The sequence below is a fragment of the Dendrobates tinctorius genome, unplaced genomic scaffold (assembly GCF_039654945.1).
Source record: "Dendrobates tinctorius isolate UK_male_01 unplaced genomic scaffold, ASM3965494v1 ptg000111l, whole genome shotgun sequence".
Taxonomy (NCBI): domain Eukaryota; kingdom Metazoa; phylum Chordata; class Amphibia; order Anura; family Dendrobatidae; genus Dendrobates; species Dendrobates tinctorius.
Genome location: NW_027361779.1, coordinates 34,639,907 through 34,656,742, shown reverse-complemented (window position 1 = coordinate 34,656,742; position 16,836 = coordinate 34,639,907). Strand labels below are relative to the sequence as shown.

General features: G+C 44.1%; 1 protein-coding gene across 5 annotated transcripts in view; it reads right to left on the bottom strand.

Moving 5' to 3' along the window:
* CEP162 (centrosomal protein 162) overlaps nt 1–16,836 on the bottom strand; it is a 179,909-nt gene that overhangs the window by 57,535 nt on the left and 105,538 nt on the right. For all 5 annotated transcript variants that reach the window (XM_073589647.1, XM_073589643.1, XM_073589645.1 and 2 more), the window contains one exon: nt 8,808–8,920. In XM_073589647.1, coding sequence (XP_073445748.1) covers nt 8,808–8,920 — 113 coding nt within the window. The remainder of the gene's footprint in view (nt 1–8,807; nt 8,921–16,836) is intronic.

Genomic DNA, 16,836 nt, shown 5'->3' with positions numbered 1-16,836 from the left:
ATTTTATATGTATATGGTAATAAATGGGTAAAAGAGGGTAATTGTTGGGAGTGCTTTTTACAATTAAAGGACTTTTTCTTGTGTGTTTATTTCTTTTGACTACGGGGTTAGTAGTGGGGGTGTCAGACAGACAGCGTTCCTTCCCCACTAACACTTTCAGCTGGCACTTCAGGGTTTGAATTCCATTTATTTGAGATTTATTTTTAACCCCTTAAGGACTGGGCAATTTTTCCTTTTTTTCCTCCCTTTCAAGAGTCATAACTTTTTTTTATCTTTCCGTTGATATAGGCGTGTGAGGGCTTGTTTTTTTGTGGGACGAGTTGTACTTTCAGGTGACAACATTCATTTTGTCATACAATGTACTAGAAAGTGGAAAAAAAATCAAAGTGTTTTTTATTTACAATATTGATTTTACAGTAAAACTGACCTGACAATATGATTCAATACGATTACGCAGTTACAGTGGGGAAAAAAAGTATTTAGTCAGCCACCAATTGTGCAATTCTCCCACTTAACAAGATGAGAGAGGCCTGTAATTGACATCATAGGTAGACCACAACTATCAGAGTCCAAATGAGAAAACAAATCCAGAAAATCACCTTGTCTGATTTGGCAAGATATACTGCTTTATGCACCCCTAGCTGATGTTTCTATTCAAATAATATTGGTGTATATACAATGTTTTGATCACCTGTTATTAACAATGTTTTTCTGTTGTTGCAGAGGATAAAAAACTGCAACTGTGGCATTTTGATTTTTTTTCTCAAAATACTGTTTACTGATTGGATCAATTTAATTTAGATTTTGATACACTGAACTTTTATAAATGAAGTTATACCAAATATGAATTTTGTTTTCTTCTTTTCATTTAATTTTTAATGGGGTAAAAGAGAGAGGATTTGATTTTTTTTTTTATTTTTCAAACATTTTTTTTTTTACGTTTCACAGTACTTGTTAGCTTCTTATACATTCCTGCTCATAGAAGTGCTACAGCACTGCTATATACACGGTAGCTAAAATCATGGTCTCCTGTGAACAGATGGTTTTCACAGGGGTGACGTGATGACTGACACAGGGGTCTTTAGCAGACACTTGTCTGTCATGGCAACGTCTCAGGAGCATTTAATAGGTTAACAGCTGTGGAAAGAGCTTTGCTCCACTTGTCTGTTAGAGGCAGATGATAGCTGAATACTTCAGCCATTAACTGCTGGGAAAGTTGTGTGCTAGGCTTGCTAACCTAGGCAGAAGGACGACTTATGATGGACATTGTACGTCATAAGTCGTTAAGGGGTTAACCACACTGCCCATACTATTTGCCATTCAGATCATAATCTCTTATTGTACTTTACTGTCCCAGGCTTCATTAATCTTTGTATCCTATGTACATTCCAATACTCTGACAGCCATAACGTGTGTTGTCTGCCTCTTTACGGCACTCATATATAGTGTTGGGGGACATTCGCTTGGCAACGGGATGCAGTCACACAGGAATGATTTTCTCCATTAAACAGTCTATTTGGTTTATTAAAACATCATAAACAACACCGTAGGCCATGTTGCACATCACAGACTTAACACATAGTCCATAGCACTTTATAGTTTACAGCTCTAACTCGCAGTCTCTAAACACGTCGAACTTCTTTGCCCAGTTACCGTGGATGACTGCACGCCGAACAGTTCATTAGTGTCCAGGAAACACAACAGGCACCAACAGATGACATTAAGTTGCAGTCTCTAAACATGCTGGACCTTACTCCGTTCAGTTACCATGGGTAACGGCACAGTTCATAAACATCCATGGAACATCAGAGACACTAAATAGTCTGTTCCACTGGCATATACTTGTCTGCACATAACCCTGGAGTCACCTTACAGGAGCTCCTGCTCCACACGCTGACTCCTGTCAGTCCTCTCTCCTGGGGAAGCTGCCTTACTGGGATCACCATCCTTGTGACCAGGGGACTCCCGACAGTCCAGATCCGCAGAAGGAACAGTAGCTTTCTCAACGCAGTGCCGTCACGGACTCTGCACCTATGGCCTCTCCATGTGCTCTTCAGGAAGTCCACTCCTTGGACCTTCCACACACAGGCCTTCAGGTATATGGCCTCACCATGTGCTTTCAGGAATCTGATCCTACTCCAGGGATCTTCCAACACAGGCCATGCAGGACCTTACACTCTGACCATTCAGGTCCATACACTCTGCACATGTGACCCAAACCATGGTCACATTATATAGCTGTAACCAGCCCCACAAGTGGGCGGTGTATGTGTGGTTAGTCAGTCCCACCCAACTCTCCAACTAACCCTGTAAGCCTCCGTTATAAGTACACAAACAAAAACAAATCTCGTAGGATTACAGGTCCCAGAACACTACTGGCTTACAGTGCAGAGGATCTCCTCTGCAACACATACCGGCGATTCACAATGACTCCGGTCACTGTCTCACTATCACCATTACGCCTCCATGTGTATCCTGAGGAGCATATACAGCGCTCCCCAGCTGTAACAGGGGTCACTGCCTCACTATGTATACATACATACATACATACATACATACACACACACAGTGACTTGCGAAAGTATTCGGCCCCCTGGAACATTTCAACCTTTTCCCACATATCATGCTTCAAACATAAAGATACCAAATGTAAATTTTTGGTAAAGAATCAAAAACAAGTGGGACACAATTGTGAAGTTGAATGAAATTTATTGGTTATTTTAAATTTTTGTGGAAATTCAAAAACTGAAAAGTGGGGCGTGCAATATTATTTGGCCCCTTTAACTTAATACTTTGTTGCGACACCTTTTGCTGCGATTACAGCTGCAAGTCGCTTGGGGTATGTCTCTATCAATTTTGTACATCGAGAGACTGAAAGTCTTGCCCATTCTTCCTTGGCAAACAGCTCAAGCTCAGTGAGGTTTGATGGAGATTGTTTGTGAACAGCAGTTTTCAGCTCTTTCCACAGATTCTCGATTGGATTCAAGTCTGGACTTTGACTTGGCCATTCTAACAACTGGATACGTTTATTTGTGAACCATTCCATTGTAGATTTTGCTTTATGTTTGGGATCATTGTCTTGTTGGAAGACAAATCTCCGTCCCAGTCTCAGGTCTTTTGCAGACTCCAACAAGTTTTCTTCAAGAATGGTCCTGTATTTGGCTCCATCCATCTTCGCATCAATTTTAACCAGCTTCCCTGTCCCTGCTGAAGAAAAGCAGGCCCAAACCATGATGCTGCCACCACCATGTTTGACAGTGGGGATGGTGTATTCAGGGTGATGAGCTGTGTTGCCTTTACGCCAAACATATTGTTTGGTATTGTTGCCAAAAAGTTTGATTTTGGTTTCATCCGATCAGAGCACCTTCTTTCACGTTTGGTGTGTCTGCCAGGTGGCTTGTTGCAAATTTTAAACGACATTTTTTATGGATATCTTTGAGAAATGGCTTTCTTCTTGCCATTCTTCCATAAAGGCCAGATTTGTGTAGTGTATGACTGATTGTTATCCTATGGACAGACTGTCCCACCTCAGCTGTAGATCTCTGCCGTTCATCCAGAGTGATCATGGGCCTCTTGGCTGCATCTCTGCTCAGTCTTCCCCTTGTTTGAGATGAAAGTTTCGAGGGACGGCCGGGTCTTGGTAGATTTGCAGTGGTATGATACTCCTTCCATTTCAATATGATCGCTTGCACAGTGCTCCTTGGGATGATTAAAGTTTTGGAAATCATTTTGTATCCAAATCCAGCTTTAAACTTCTCCACAACAGTATCACAGACCTGCCTGTTGTGTTCCTTGGTCTTCATGATGCTCTCTGTGCTTCAAACAGAACCCTGAGGCTATGTGCACACATATGCAGAAAATTTCTGCATGAAAACCGATCTCCTTCCCAGAAAACGCGCGTTTTTGCCGCGGTTTTTTCCGGAGCGTCCCCAGACACATGGAAAATAGCCAGAAATGCGGACTTTACCTCAAAATTGAGCATGCTGCGTTTTTTAGCGCGAAGCGTGTTTTTGCGGTAAAAAACGCATCAATATGCACAAAAAGTGCAAAATGCATTAAAATGAATGGGAAGCTTCTTTTAGGCGTTTTTTGAACGGATTTTTTTGGTAAAACACGAAATAAAACGCAACGTGTGAACACAGCCTGAGACTATCACAGAACAGGTGCATTTATACGGAGACTTGATTACACACAGGTGGATTATATTTATCATCATTAGTCATTTAGGACAACATTGGATCATTCAGAGATCCACAATGAACTTCTGGAGTGAGTTTGCTGCACTGAAAGTAAAGGGGCTGAATAATATTGCACGCCGCACTTTTCAGTTTTTGAATTTCCACAAAAATTTAAAATAACCAATAAATTTCATTCAACTTCACAATTGTGTCCCACTTGTTGATTCTTCACCAAAAATTTACATTTGGTATCTTTATGTTTGAAGCTCTGTCCTAGGACCCCTACTATTCTCCATCTACACCTTTGGCTTGGGACAGCTCATAGAATCCTACGGTTTCAGTATCACCTCTATGCCGATGACACGCAGATCTACCTATCTGGACCCAACCTCGCCTCCTTACTGACTGAAGTCCCACAATATCTGTCTGCTATCTCAGCCTTCTTCTCTGCTCGCTTTCTCAAACTGAAAATGGACAAAACAGAATTCATCATCTTTCCCCATCTCACTCTACCCCTCCACCAGACCTATCCATCAATGTCAATGGCTGCTTTCTTTCCCCAGTCCCGCACGCTCGGTGCCTTGGGGTGATCCTCGACTCTGCCCTCTCTTTCAAACCACATATCCAAGCCCTCGCCTCCTCCTGCCGCCTCAAACTCAAAAATATTTCCCGGATCCGCTCATTCCTCAACCACGAAACCACAAAAACACTAGTGCATGCTCTTATCTCCCGCCTCGACTACTGCAACCTCCTACTCTCTGGCCTCCCCTCTAGCACTCTGGCTCCGCTCTAGTCCATCCTACACTCTGCTGCCTGACTAATCCACCTGTCTCCCCCCTATGCCAGGCCCTTCACTGGCTCCCTATTGCCCAGAGGCTCCAATTCAAAACCCTAACCATGACATACAAAGCCATCCACAACCTGTCTCCTCCATACATCTGTGACATGGTCTCTAGGTACCTATCCGCACGCAACGTTCAATCATCTCAAGATCTCCTTCTCCACTCCCCCTTTATCTCTTCTTCCCACAACCGCATACAAGACTTCTCCCGTGCGTCCCCCATACTCTGAAACTCTCTGCTGCAACACATCAGACACTCACCATCAGCGGAAACCTTCAAGAAGAACCTGAAGACCCACCTGTTCCGACAAACCTACAGCCTGCAATGATCCTCGGTCTACTGAACCACCGCACGACCTGCTCTACCCTCTCCTACTGTATCCTCACCCATCCCTGTAGACTGTGAGCCTTCGCAGGCAGGGTCCCCTCTCCTTATGTACTTGTGTGTCCCTTGTCTTACACATGTTTATTATACTTGTCTATATTTCCCCTTTTCACATGTAAAGCGCCATGGAATAAATGGTGCTATATAAAGGCATAATAATAATAATAATAATATGTGGAAAAAGGTCGAAAAGTTCCAGGGGGGCCGAATACTTTCGCAAGGCACTGAATATTAATATATATATATATATATATATATATATATATATATATATATATATATATATATATATATATTGACAAAGTTACTGGTACTGTAATAGAGGGGAGATATGTTTCACTGCGCTTAATGGCGTCAGTGATATGAAACCAGAGTGTTTTCCTCCAGCACACTATGTGTTGTGAAGGTTAAGTTGCATAATGGGCTGGTTTCATGTGGACCTTCATAGAAAAGGTGGGAAGAGGTCCACATTATCTCCACCTGCAGAGCTGCCATGACCTGTGTGATGTCATGGTCATGTGGTCAGTCACATGGTCTGAGGTTTAAATAAATGGGCCCTACAGGCAGTCTTTGTTTAGCTAGACTGGAGAGAGGATTCTACAGTGGTTGTTGTGTCCTGAAGAGAGTCTAAACCTGCATACGTATGAACTGTGTTGCAGTGTTTATTGTTTTCTGTTTTAGGCGGAAAGGCTGCACTTATTTTCCCTTTTTTTTTTTTTATAAAAGGGAGGATCTGAGACATTGAATATAACAATATGCAATTTTATTTATACACAGAAAAAAATATTTTTCTATTTACAATAAACATAATGTAAAAGTTTTTTGTATGTGTGGGTACATAAAGTTTATGATCCAAAAAGGTGCAAACGAGAACAGATGGCGAAGGCTATGGTCAGGATAATAATATTAAAACAAAATACCAATTAAATCTATTAAATGCATGATTTATCAAATAACAACATGATGGAATGACAACTAACTCATCAGTATAAAATCTTAGGATGTCGCTTCTTCAGTGGGCCCCCTGAGGCATTATATATTTTCATTATTCAAGTGGATAGACCTTCATACATGTGTATTAGTCTACAATATCTTATGCTACTGAGGAGATTATGGTTTAAATTGATTTTTGAGAGAGAGAGAGAGAGAGAGATTTTTTTTCTTTCTGTGCCAGAACGGCTTTCGGGATTAAATTAAAAGAATGGAAATTATTCCGAGCAGGCTCAGTTTAAAAAAACGGATTCCGTCACTGGATTCCGTTATGTGACGGACGGCGACCGATCCGTCGCCCATAGACGTCCATTCTAACAGGCGACAGATCCGTCAACGCCCGTCTTTTCGATGCAGACAAAAAAGTTACTATGTCCGTTGTATCCAAACGACGGATGCTGAAATTCCGACGAATCTGTCAAATGACGGATGAAATGGACGGCCATCCGTTGCTAATGCAAGTCTATGAGAAAAAAAACGGATTTTGAAAGAGGCCTTATAGTCCAGATATACCAGCTCAGGCTGTGGTGGGGAGGTGGGGGAGCAGCATCGGCGGAGCTAACTCCTGTTCCCGCTACTAAAGAGAAATGAATATTCACTGCAGTCCACGCCCATGGGCATTGATGGCAATGAATATTAATTTCTCTTTCATTGCATCTTGGTATGATTGGCCTTCAATCCCGTTCCCAGTATGCATGGCCCCATCCTTATAATTGCCCCCCACCCCCATCCTGGTATGCATGGTCCCATCAGAAAACATTTAAAAAAAATTACACTTAATTAACAGGGCTCCCTCACAGCATTCTGCTCCGGTGCCAGCAACTGCTTTATGCTTGGCTTGTAAGCAGCACATGGCAGGGACAGCATGCGCTGCTCACAAGCAGAGCACAGCTACCAGAATACTCGCTGGGACTGTGCACACAGAGAGCAGTGAGTATTCATTGCTCTTCAGTAGCGTGCAGTGTCAGCCACTGGCTTCCTGCTGCCGGCAGTCAAGTGTGCCGATACTTAAGAGAAATGAATATTCATTGTGTTTCCTTTGATTGCATCCACCATGCTGTGATATATTTGATGAAAAAAGCTTTTAAAGTTTGCTTGTGAGTAGCACAGCTTCATTCTGCTGGAAGTGGATAATATGCATTACTCATACTGCTGCACTTATTATTACACTAGAGGTGTGCCCGATGCTATCGCATCGGGAGGGAAGTGCGTGTGTGTGGGGGGGTGTAGCATCGGGAGGGAAGTGTGTGTGTGTGGGGGGGGGGGTGAGTACATATGTGTGTGTACGTCCATGTGTGTGTGTGTGTATGTGTGCGTGTGTGTCGCAGCTGCCTGCCCACCCACCTCCTTGCAGTCACAGCAGCAGGAAAGAGGGTGGTTTGCGGCCTGTGCTGGAGATGTGAGTACGTGTGTGTGTGTGTGTATATGTGAGTACATGTGTGTACGTGTGTGTGTGTATATGTGAGTACATGTGTGTACGTGTGTGTGTGTGTATGTGAGTACGTGTGTGTGTGTGTGTGTGTATGCGAGTACGTGTGTGTATGTGATTATGTGTGTGTATGTAAGAACGTGTGTGTGTGTGTATGTGATTATGTGTGTGGGTATATGTGAGAACATGTGTCTGTATATGTGAGTAAGTGTGTGTGTGTGTGTGCATGTGAGTACGTGTGTGTATGAGTACGTGTGTGTGTGTGAGTGTATGTATGTGTGTGTGTGTATGTGAGTGTGTGTATGTGAGTGTGTGTGTGTATGTATGTGAGTGTGTGTATTTGAGTGTGTGAGCGTGTGTGTATGTGAGTGTGTGTATGTGAGTGTGTGAGCGTGTGTGTGTATGTGAGTGTGTGTGTGTATGTGAGTATGTGTGTGTATGTGGGTACGTGTGTATGTGTGTACATGTGTGTGTATGTACATGGTGGGCAGGCAGCAGCGGCGGGTCCAGCCGGCAGGAAAGACCGCGGCTTGCGGCCTGTGCTGGAGATTGGGTGCGGCGCCACCGGAGGGCGCCCGCACCCCATTTCCAGCACAGACCACAAGCCGCGGTCTTTCCTGCCGGCTGTGACAGAGGTGGGTGGGCGGGGGGGCCAGCCGGCAGGAAAGGCAGCGGCTTGCAGCCTGTGCTGGAGATGGGGTCTTTCCTGTCGGCTGTGACAGAGGTGGGTGGGCAGGCAGCGGCGGGTCCAGCAGCAGTGGCGGCGGGGGGGTCCCGGCGGTGTCCCGCTGGTGGTACTGTGGAAGGGCCTGACACCACCAGCGGGTGCCATATTGGAATACCCATCAGTTGGGTATTCCAATATGGCGGTCGGCGTACTTCCGGTGTGGCGCGGTGGATTGTGGGATTCGGGGACATCCAAACGGAAGTGGATGACAGACAATTTAAGGCAATTATATATATAGATACATTATGTCAACTCACCTTAATGAAATAAGCTCGGTTCTTAATGCCTCATTTTCCTGAAACATTTGCCGCTCATTCTGTTTGTTCTTAACTTGGAGGTCTTTGACTTGATTATAGAGCCTTTCATTTTCCTGGAAAGATGGACAAGAAACTCAGTGGAGATGAAAGCTTTTATTTTGTTAAGTTGAATCTTATTTACTGCATTCACAGAAAATCTAGCATGATAAAATGTTAATTTTTTTCTCTAGACAACAAATCAAACGGAAGAAGCGCCATAACCCATCAATTCTTTCATCGAGTGGTGCGATGAGCAAATTGACATCACAGGCGATTCACTGAATAACATAGTATTGGGCGTAGAGAAAAAAAAATTACATTTTTTACCACTAAAATATTGTTTTAACCCAAGAATTTCTATTTTTACAAGAGAAAATAGTTAAAAATGGTCCAAAAATTTGTTATACAATTTCCCCTGAATGTGGCAGTATCCCATATGTACAGTACTGTTTGCCCACACGATGGGGCTTGGGAGGGACGGAGCGCTATTTGACTTTTGGAAAATAGATTTTCCTAGAATAGTTTACGGACTCCATATACAGAGCCCCTAAGTGACAGAATAGCAGAAAACCCCCTCAAGTGTCCCCATTTTGGGAATTATACCCTTTTGAGAATTCATCTACAGGCGTAGGGACAATTTTGACTCCATGGGTGATTTCCAGAAACAAATATGCATTGGCTGTTACACAGTACAAATCTGCCAGCTTGGAGCCTAAAATATTGCGCCCAGTTTGTGCTTCTGGAGACATGTACCCTGTAATTAAGTGGGCTCTCATCGCTCCTGTACTGACAAGCATGTGGACGCTCACTGCGGTTTAGGCACACTGTGGGGCTCAGAAGTTATTTCGGAGAGCAATTTTCACTAGACTTCTTATGGGAGGAGTTATGTCACTTTTCCAGAGCCTTTGTGCTACCAGTAACATGAAACCTCCTATATATCCATTAACAGACAATGGACCTTGTTCATTATATCTTGAGTATAAGCCAAGATACCTAACTTTGCCAAGAAAAACTGGGTAAGCTTATTGACTCTAGTATAAGCCAGGCATGCATTGTTCCCTCATCCCTGTCCTGGAGTGCATGGCTCCCCAGTCAATGTTTGGTTATGCATGGCTCCTTATTCCCTATCCTTGTATGCATGGCTCCCCAATCTCTGTCCTTGTATGCATGCTTCCTATTAAAAAAAAAACAACAAACAAACATCCTACTCAACTTCCTGCGCGCCCTGGATGCATCTTGTTCACGTGTCCCTGCTCATTAAGGTAATATTCACTCCACGCCTATGGGAGTGGAGAGGTGTGCATATTCATGACCCTAATGAGCGGGGCCACATGATCGCTTGGCCGAAAATGCTGCTAGCGCCGGAACCAAAGAGATGCAGTGAGGGCGCACAGGAAGGTGAGTAGGAATGGATGTCTTCTGGAAGCCGACGACTGTCATTGTGCACGCTATAAGAGAAATGAATATTAATTTCTCTTTAGCAGCGGGCAGTTACAGCCGCAACTACCGGCTCCTACCTCCTGTGACCCACTGCTCTGCTGCTCCCCCTTCCCTGTGGGCCCTCTGGGACAATTGACTCGTGTGTATAAGCCGAGGGGGGCGTTTTCAGCACTAAAAATGTGCTGAAAAACCCGGCTTATACACGAGTATATACTGTATACTATGGTTAGATATGCAAATACAGGTGAAGTACAACCGATATAAGCAGATGGACTATGTAAATTGTTAAAGAAGTCCAAACGGCACTTTGGGCAGATTAAGGTGTGCACAAATAGTATAAAGTGAGACTGGTGTTCAGATGTTGTCTCTAGTAGATAGTCGCATAAGTAATTGCTCAGTAGATTGGTATAATAGGTGTCATTTGTGAATAATATATATAAATATGTGTGACAAGATAATCTTGGGAAAGGAAAGCTTTTTTTTACCAGCTTTTAAGTGACTGTGTAGCAGATGTGTGACGTTTGCGGTCTTTGGTCCTTGGGAGCGGTGAGAGAAAGTCCCGTGAGGCACTACTCCTGCTGAGGTTTCACTCTGTGCGAGATGCGTGAAGTCTGTTATTTCTAATCCTAGAAGCAATGGGAGAAGGTGCCGTGGTGCATAGATCCTGATGTTGGATACTGAGGGATTGCAGGGTATCAAGCTGGTCCAGCAGGTGAGTACTCGCTGTCCGGAGTAGGTAAGACGATCAAAGTGCAGAGGTGCAGCCCTGGCCGGTGGAGTGGTTGAGGGGTCACTGCTGGTTGACTCGAGCAGTAATGCACCGCTAACAGATCATGGAGAGTGACATTACTAAAGTCCCAACACAAAGTCGGGCTGGTAAGGAAGCAATATCTAACGCATTTCAAAAGCTGCGGCTTTCTTCATTAGGGATGTTGCAGCCCAGATCGGGTGAACTTTAAATAGCAGGACTGATCTGTATAATTGATCATATGACTGACAGTTGCACCAATCTTCTCCCACAGATAAAAGCACTTTAAATGAGGTGTTTATGTGAAGTAGATAGTTGGCTATTTATCTGAAGTGGTAATAAATGGATGCGCAAGTGAAGGATATAAGCCAGATTGGATAAACTCCTAACTCCTGTTAGGAGGTATGGCCCATGTACATGTTTATGAAGTGGGGCATTATTTGATTATATGAATTATTAGATATGTAATTAGGTAAGGAATTAAATAAGGAATTTTTACAAGAGGTTTTTATTCAAACAAGTTATTTGGTAGTGTAAAATAATAATTTATTCCAATTCTATTTTCGTTCTTATTCTATAGAATTCCTTTTCTAAAGTAACATGAATTTTATATACGGTATGTCAGAAAAACTCTTGTAAAAATTCCTGTACAAAAATTCCTTATGGCTCAGGATATGAGATCTATCACTCACAGCCTTTGGAGGCTGAACACTCCCTGCTGAGCTAGGTGCCAACTTTCTCCTCAAAGCTTGGAGAATATTGGACTTCCTGCTGGACAGAGGAAAGAGGGTTTTATAATCCCAGGCCAAATAGGAAACAAATGATTGGCATGAAATTTTATCTCCATTACTAGAATCGCGATACTTCCGCGGCTGTTAACCTGTTAAATGCTGATGTCAGTCTCAGACAGCGGCATTTAATGTGATTGTGCCTGTGTCACATGACCGCGGATCGCTGATGGGTTGGCATGACAATTCAGAGTCTGCAGGAGGCCACTGTGGTTATCATTGGCAGAGTACTATGAGCGCCACCCGGTGGTTGGCGATCATAGCAAGTGAGAATTTCTGCTACACACAGGCAATCTGATCATCACCTTTGTGTAGCAAAGGCGATCAGACAACTGCAGCTTCTAGTCTCCCATGGGGACTATTGAAGCATGCAAAAAGTAATAAAAAGTGTTTTTAAGGCCTCTTTCACACATCAGTTTTTTGCCATCAGTTACAATCTGTCGTTTTTAGAAAAAAACGGATCCAGCCACTGATACTGCAGGATCCGTTTTTTCTCACAGACATGTATCAGCGACGGATTGTGACGGATGGCCACACGTTTCATCCGTCGTTCGACAGATCCGCTGCAAATTCTTTGTCCGTCGGCCAGAGACAACGGACAAAGTAACGTTTTTTGTCTACGTTGAAAAGTTAGACAGCAACGGATCCAGCGCCATTCTCTCTCTTCAGAAGCACAAGGGACAAAGTGTACCTCAAGCTACAGCTGCTGCGACGAACCCGTTAAAAAGAATGATCCGTCGCATCAGTTTATCACAATCTGCACAGGATCTGTTGTTTTCAAACTTTGACGGATTGCGACTGATTGGAAAAAACTGATGTGTGAAAGAAGCCCAAGAACTTAATAAAAAAAAATTAAAAAATATAAAAGTTCAAATCAACCCCCATTCAAAATAAAACAAAGAAAAATAAAAAAAATACACATATCTGGTATCGCCGAGTTCAGAATCGCCTGATCTATCAAGATATATAAAAAAAAAATATTCGGTAAACGGCGTAGTGAAAAATAAAGTCAAAACGCCTAAGTTTTGTTTTTCTGGTCGCCGCAACATTGCATTAAAATGTAATAATGAGCGATTAAAAGATCATATCTGCATCAACATAGCATCATTAAAAACGTCAGATAGGCACGCAAAAAATAAGCCCTCATCCAACCTGAAATCAGGAAAAATGGAGACGATACGGGTCTAGGAAAATGACACAATTTATTTTACAAAGTCTGTATTTTTTTCACCATTAAAATAAAAAAAACAACCTAGATATGTTTGGTATCTACGAATGCCTAATGACCTGGAGAATCATAATTGCAGGTCAGTTTTAGCATTTGATGAACATGGTAAAAAATCTATTTTTTACTCAATTTCAGGCCAGCTCCAGATGGCTGTGTGAAAAATGATCTAAGATTCACTCAGAAAACGTTGATGATTTTAATCTGTGTGCCATCCATGTGTCCATTTTTCATGTCCATGTGTGATTTGTTTTCTAACATTTACATTGACCCCTTTACGACATCCGCCATACATGTATCTCCAGAAGTGCGTTCTCGCAAACCGCAGTACATGTACGCAGCACGATGCAGCAGGTTAAGATGCCTGCTGGCTCGGACAGCAGACCTTCCCTACACATCGCCCAGGGTGGCTGTATGGCCTCCCCCACCCCCTCCAGAGTCGGCAATCGCTGTGACTGGTCGCTCAATTGTGACCAGCCAATCACAGAGTTTTAAAATAAAGTTGTTAAAAACAAAAAAAACCAAATGTGATATGCTGGTATTGGTGCTGTCTGAGACAGCATCAGTCATAGCAGTCAAATAGGATACTGTGATCATGTAGTCACTGCTGTTTGTTAACTCTTTTTGTGTCGATTGGCTGATCAATAGTTACTGACCAATCGGCGCCAAAAGGGCTGATTTAACATGACGATCGCTGCTCTGCGCGTCATTTTCCTCAGATCTAGCATGCAGAGCGGTTTTATACCCCGTGAGCTGCCTAAAAGAGAGAAAATTCATTGGCGGCCAGTGCGATCCTCCTGCGATCTGATCTTATATGGTGTGTTGTCTGTGTGACCGATATTTGATCACAGCAGCAGAGGCAGAAGTACCCAAATCCCTGTTCCAGAAAACCCCTGTCCTCCTCCCCCGGTAGCATTTTTGGCACATTTCTTTCTGGTACATTTTTAAGTGTGTGCATCCTGCAAGCACACACCAATTTCATTTTGTGCTGAATTTTTAGTGTGTAAGCTTCCCGAGGTCACATTGGTCTGATCGGTATTGCCAGGGTCGGACTGGGCCACCGGAGAACCAAAGGATTCTCCGGTGGGCCCAGGCACTGACACCTGCTGGCATACAGGGCCGGCAGCAGCCTACGGCCCCCAGCCAGCAGTGTGTCGCTAATAGTGGCACACTATGCAGCTGCTATGGGGGTCCCCTATGCCAGTGGAGCAGCAGCAGGTGACAGCTAAAGTCTGTACCCGCTGCTAAAGAAAATTAATTTTCACACTTCCCCATGCTCCCATAGGCGTGGAGAGGAGTGACTTTATTTAATAACGGGCATTGTTTGCCGCAGGCTGCAGCTAACACTGCCCACTATCAGTGCCCCCGTATCAGGTCCCCCGCTCCCCCAGCCCACGCGGCCCCTATGGGGCTGTATGTCAGGAAGACCCGGAGTCAGTGCGCCCCCCAATGCGCAGCGCATTCAACTGTATGATGATACCCTGTGGAGGGGGGGGCAGCATGATACCCTGTGGAGGGGGGGCAGCATGATACCCTGTGGAGGGGGGGCAGCATGATACCCTGTGGAGGGGGGGCAGCATGATACCCTGTGGAGGGGGGGCAGCATGATACCCTGTGGAGGGGGGGCAGCATGATACCCTGTGGAGGGGGGCAGCATGATAACCTGTGGAGGGGGGGGCAGCATGATACCCTGTGGAGGGGGGGGCAGCATGATACCCTGTGGAGGGGGGGGCAGCATGATACCCTGTGGAGGGGGGGCAGCATGATACCCTGTGGAGGGGGGGGCAGCATGATACCCTGTGGAGGGGGTGGCAGCATGATACCCTGTGGAGGGGGGGCAGCATGATACCCTGTGGAGGGGGGGCAGCATGATACCCTGTGGAGGGGGGCAGCATGATACCCTGTGGAGGGGGCAGCATGATACCCTGTGGAGGGGGGGCAGCATGATACCCTGTGGAGGGGGGGCAGCATGATACCCTGTGGAGGGGGGGGCAGCATGATACCCTGTGGAGGGGGGGGCAGCATGATACCCTGTGGAGGGGGGGGCAGCATGATACCCTGTGGAGGGGGGGGCAGCATGATACCCTGTGGAGGGGGGGGCAGCATGATACCCTGTGGAGGGGGGGGCAGCATGATACCCTACTGGAGGGGGGCAGCATGATACCCTGTGGAGGGGCTATATTATATTCTGTGGGGGACTACATTATACTATATGAGGGGAGCTGCATTATATTCTATGGAGGGGCTGCATTATACTCTGAGGGGGGCTACATTATATTCTATGGGGGGCTGCATTATACCTGATAAGAGGGTTGCACTATACTCTAATGGGGCTACATTATACCCTATGAGGGGCTGCATTATACTCTATGAGGCTAGTTGCATTATATTCTATGAGGGGGGCTACATTATATTCTGTGAGGGGGCTACATTATACTATATGAGGGGGCTACTTTATATACAGTCATATGTTAAAGTGTGCAGATTGCACATTTTCTGTTAGTACAATAAACCTCATTTGAATCCAGAAATATAACGGAGTCCATCAGTTATTAGATATATGAAACTGAAATAGCTGTTGCAAAAACCAAAATTGTTATAAAGAAAAAAGGTTAGCATTAATAGGGGTGTCCAAACTTTAACATATGACTGTACTATGAGGGGGCTACTTTATATACTATGAGGGGGCTACATTGTACCTTATGAGGGGGCTACTTTATATTTTATGAGGGTCTACTTTATATTCTATGAGGAGGCTACTTTATATTCTATGAGGGGGCTACCCCAACCCCTGCTACATAATTAAGACATGTACTACTTTATACTATACCCTGATATTAGCACGTTTTACTGCACAATTGGTGGTCTTTTATTTATTTCTATATAGCTACATAGTGGGCCCCAAGAATGATTTTCTCTGGTGTGCCCAAGGTGCTCCAGTCTGACGCTGGATATTGCTGCTGATCAGAGTCTGCGAAAAGTGACTTTTTCTATAAGTCTAGTAGCGGACATCACAGTGTAAGTGACATCGGATATTTTTGTAAAGAAAAAAATAATAATAGTTGTTAGTATTACGTGACTTTATAGGACGAGAGGTAGAGCATAAGGGGAGCGGACGTCGCAAAGTTAGAGATGTCAGTTTTACATTTGTAGAAAAATAATAGTTAGCGCATTAGGGGGTCATACGTTGCAGTGTTAATGACGTCTATTTTATATTTGCAGAAAAAATGAATAGTTAGCGCCGAGTAACTCCTTATCTAATGCATTAGGGGGAACGTACAGTACAGACCAAAAGTTTGGACACACCTTCTCATTCAAAGAGTTTTCTTTATTTTCATGACTGAAAATTGTAGATTCACTCTGAAGGCATCAAAACTATGAATTAACACATGTGGAATTATATCATTAACAAAAAAGTGTGAAACAACTGAAAATACTGTATGTCTTATATTCTAGGTTCTTCAAAGTAGCCACCTTTTGCTTTGATTACTGCTTTGAACACTCTTGGCATTCTCTTGATGAGCTTCAAGAGGTATTCATCGGAAATGGTCTTCCAACAGTCTTGAAGGAGTTCCTAGAGATGCTTAGCACTTGTTGGCCCTTTTGCCTTCACTCTGCGGTCCAGCTCACCCCAAACCATCTCGATTGGGTTCAGGTCTGGTGACTGTGGAGGCCAGGTCATCTGGCGTAGCACCCCATCACTCTCCTTCTTGGTTAAATAGCCCTTACACAGCCTGGAGGTGGGTTTGGGGTCATTGTCCTGTTGAAAAATAAATGATGTACTGTACT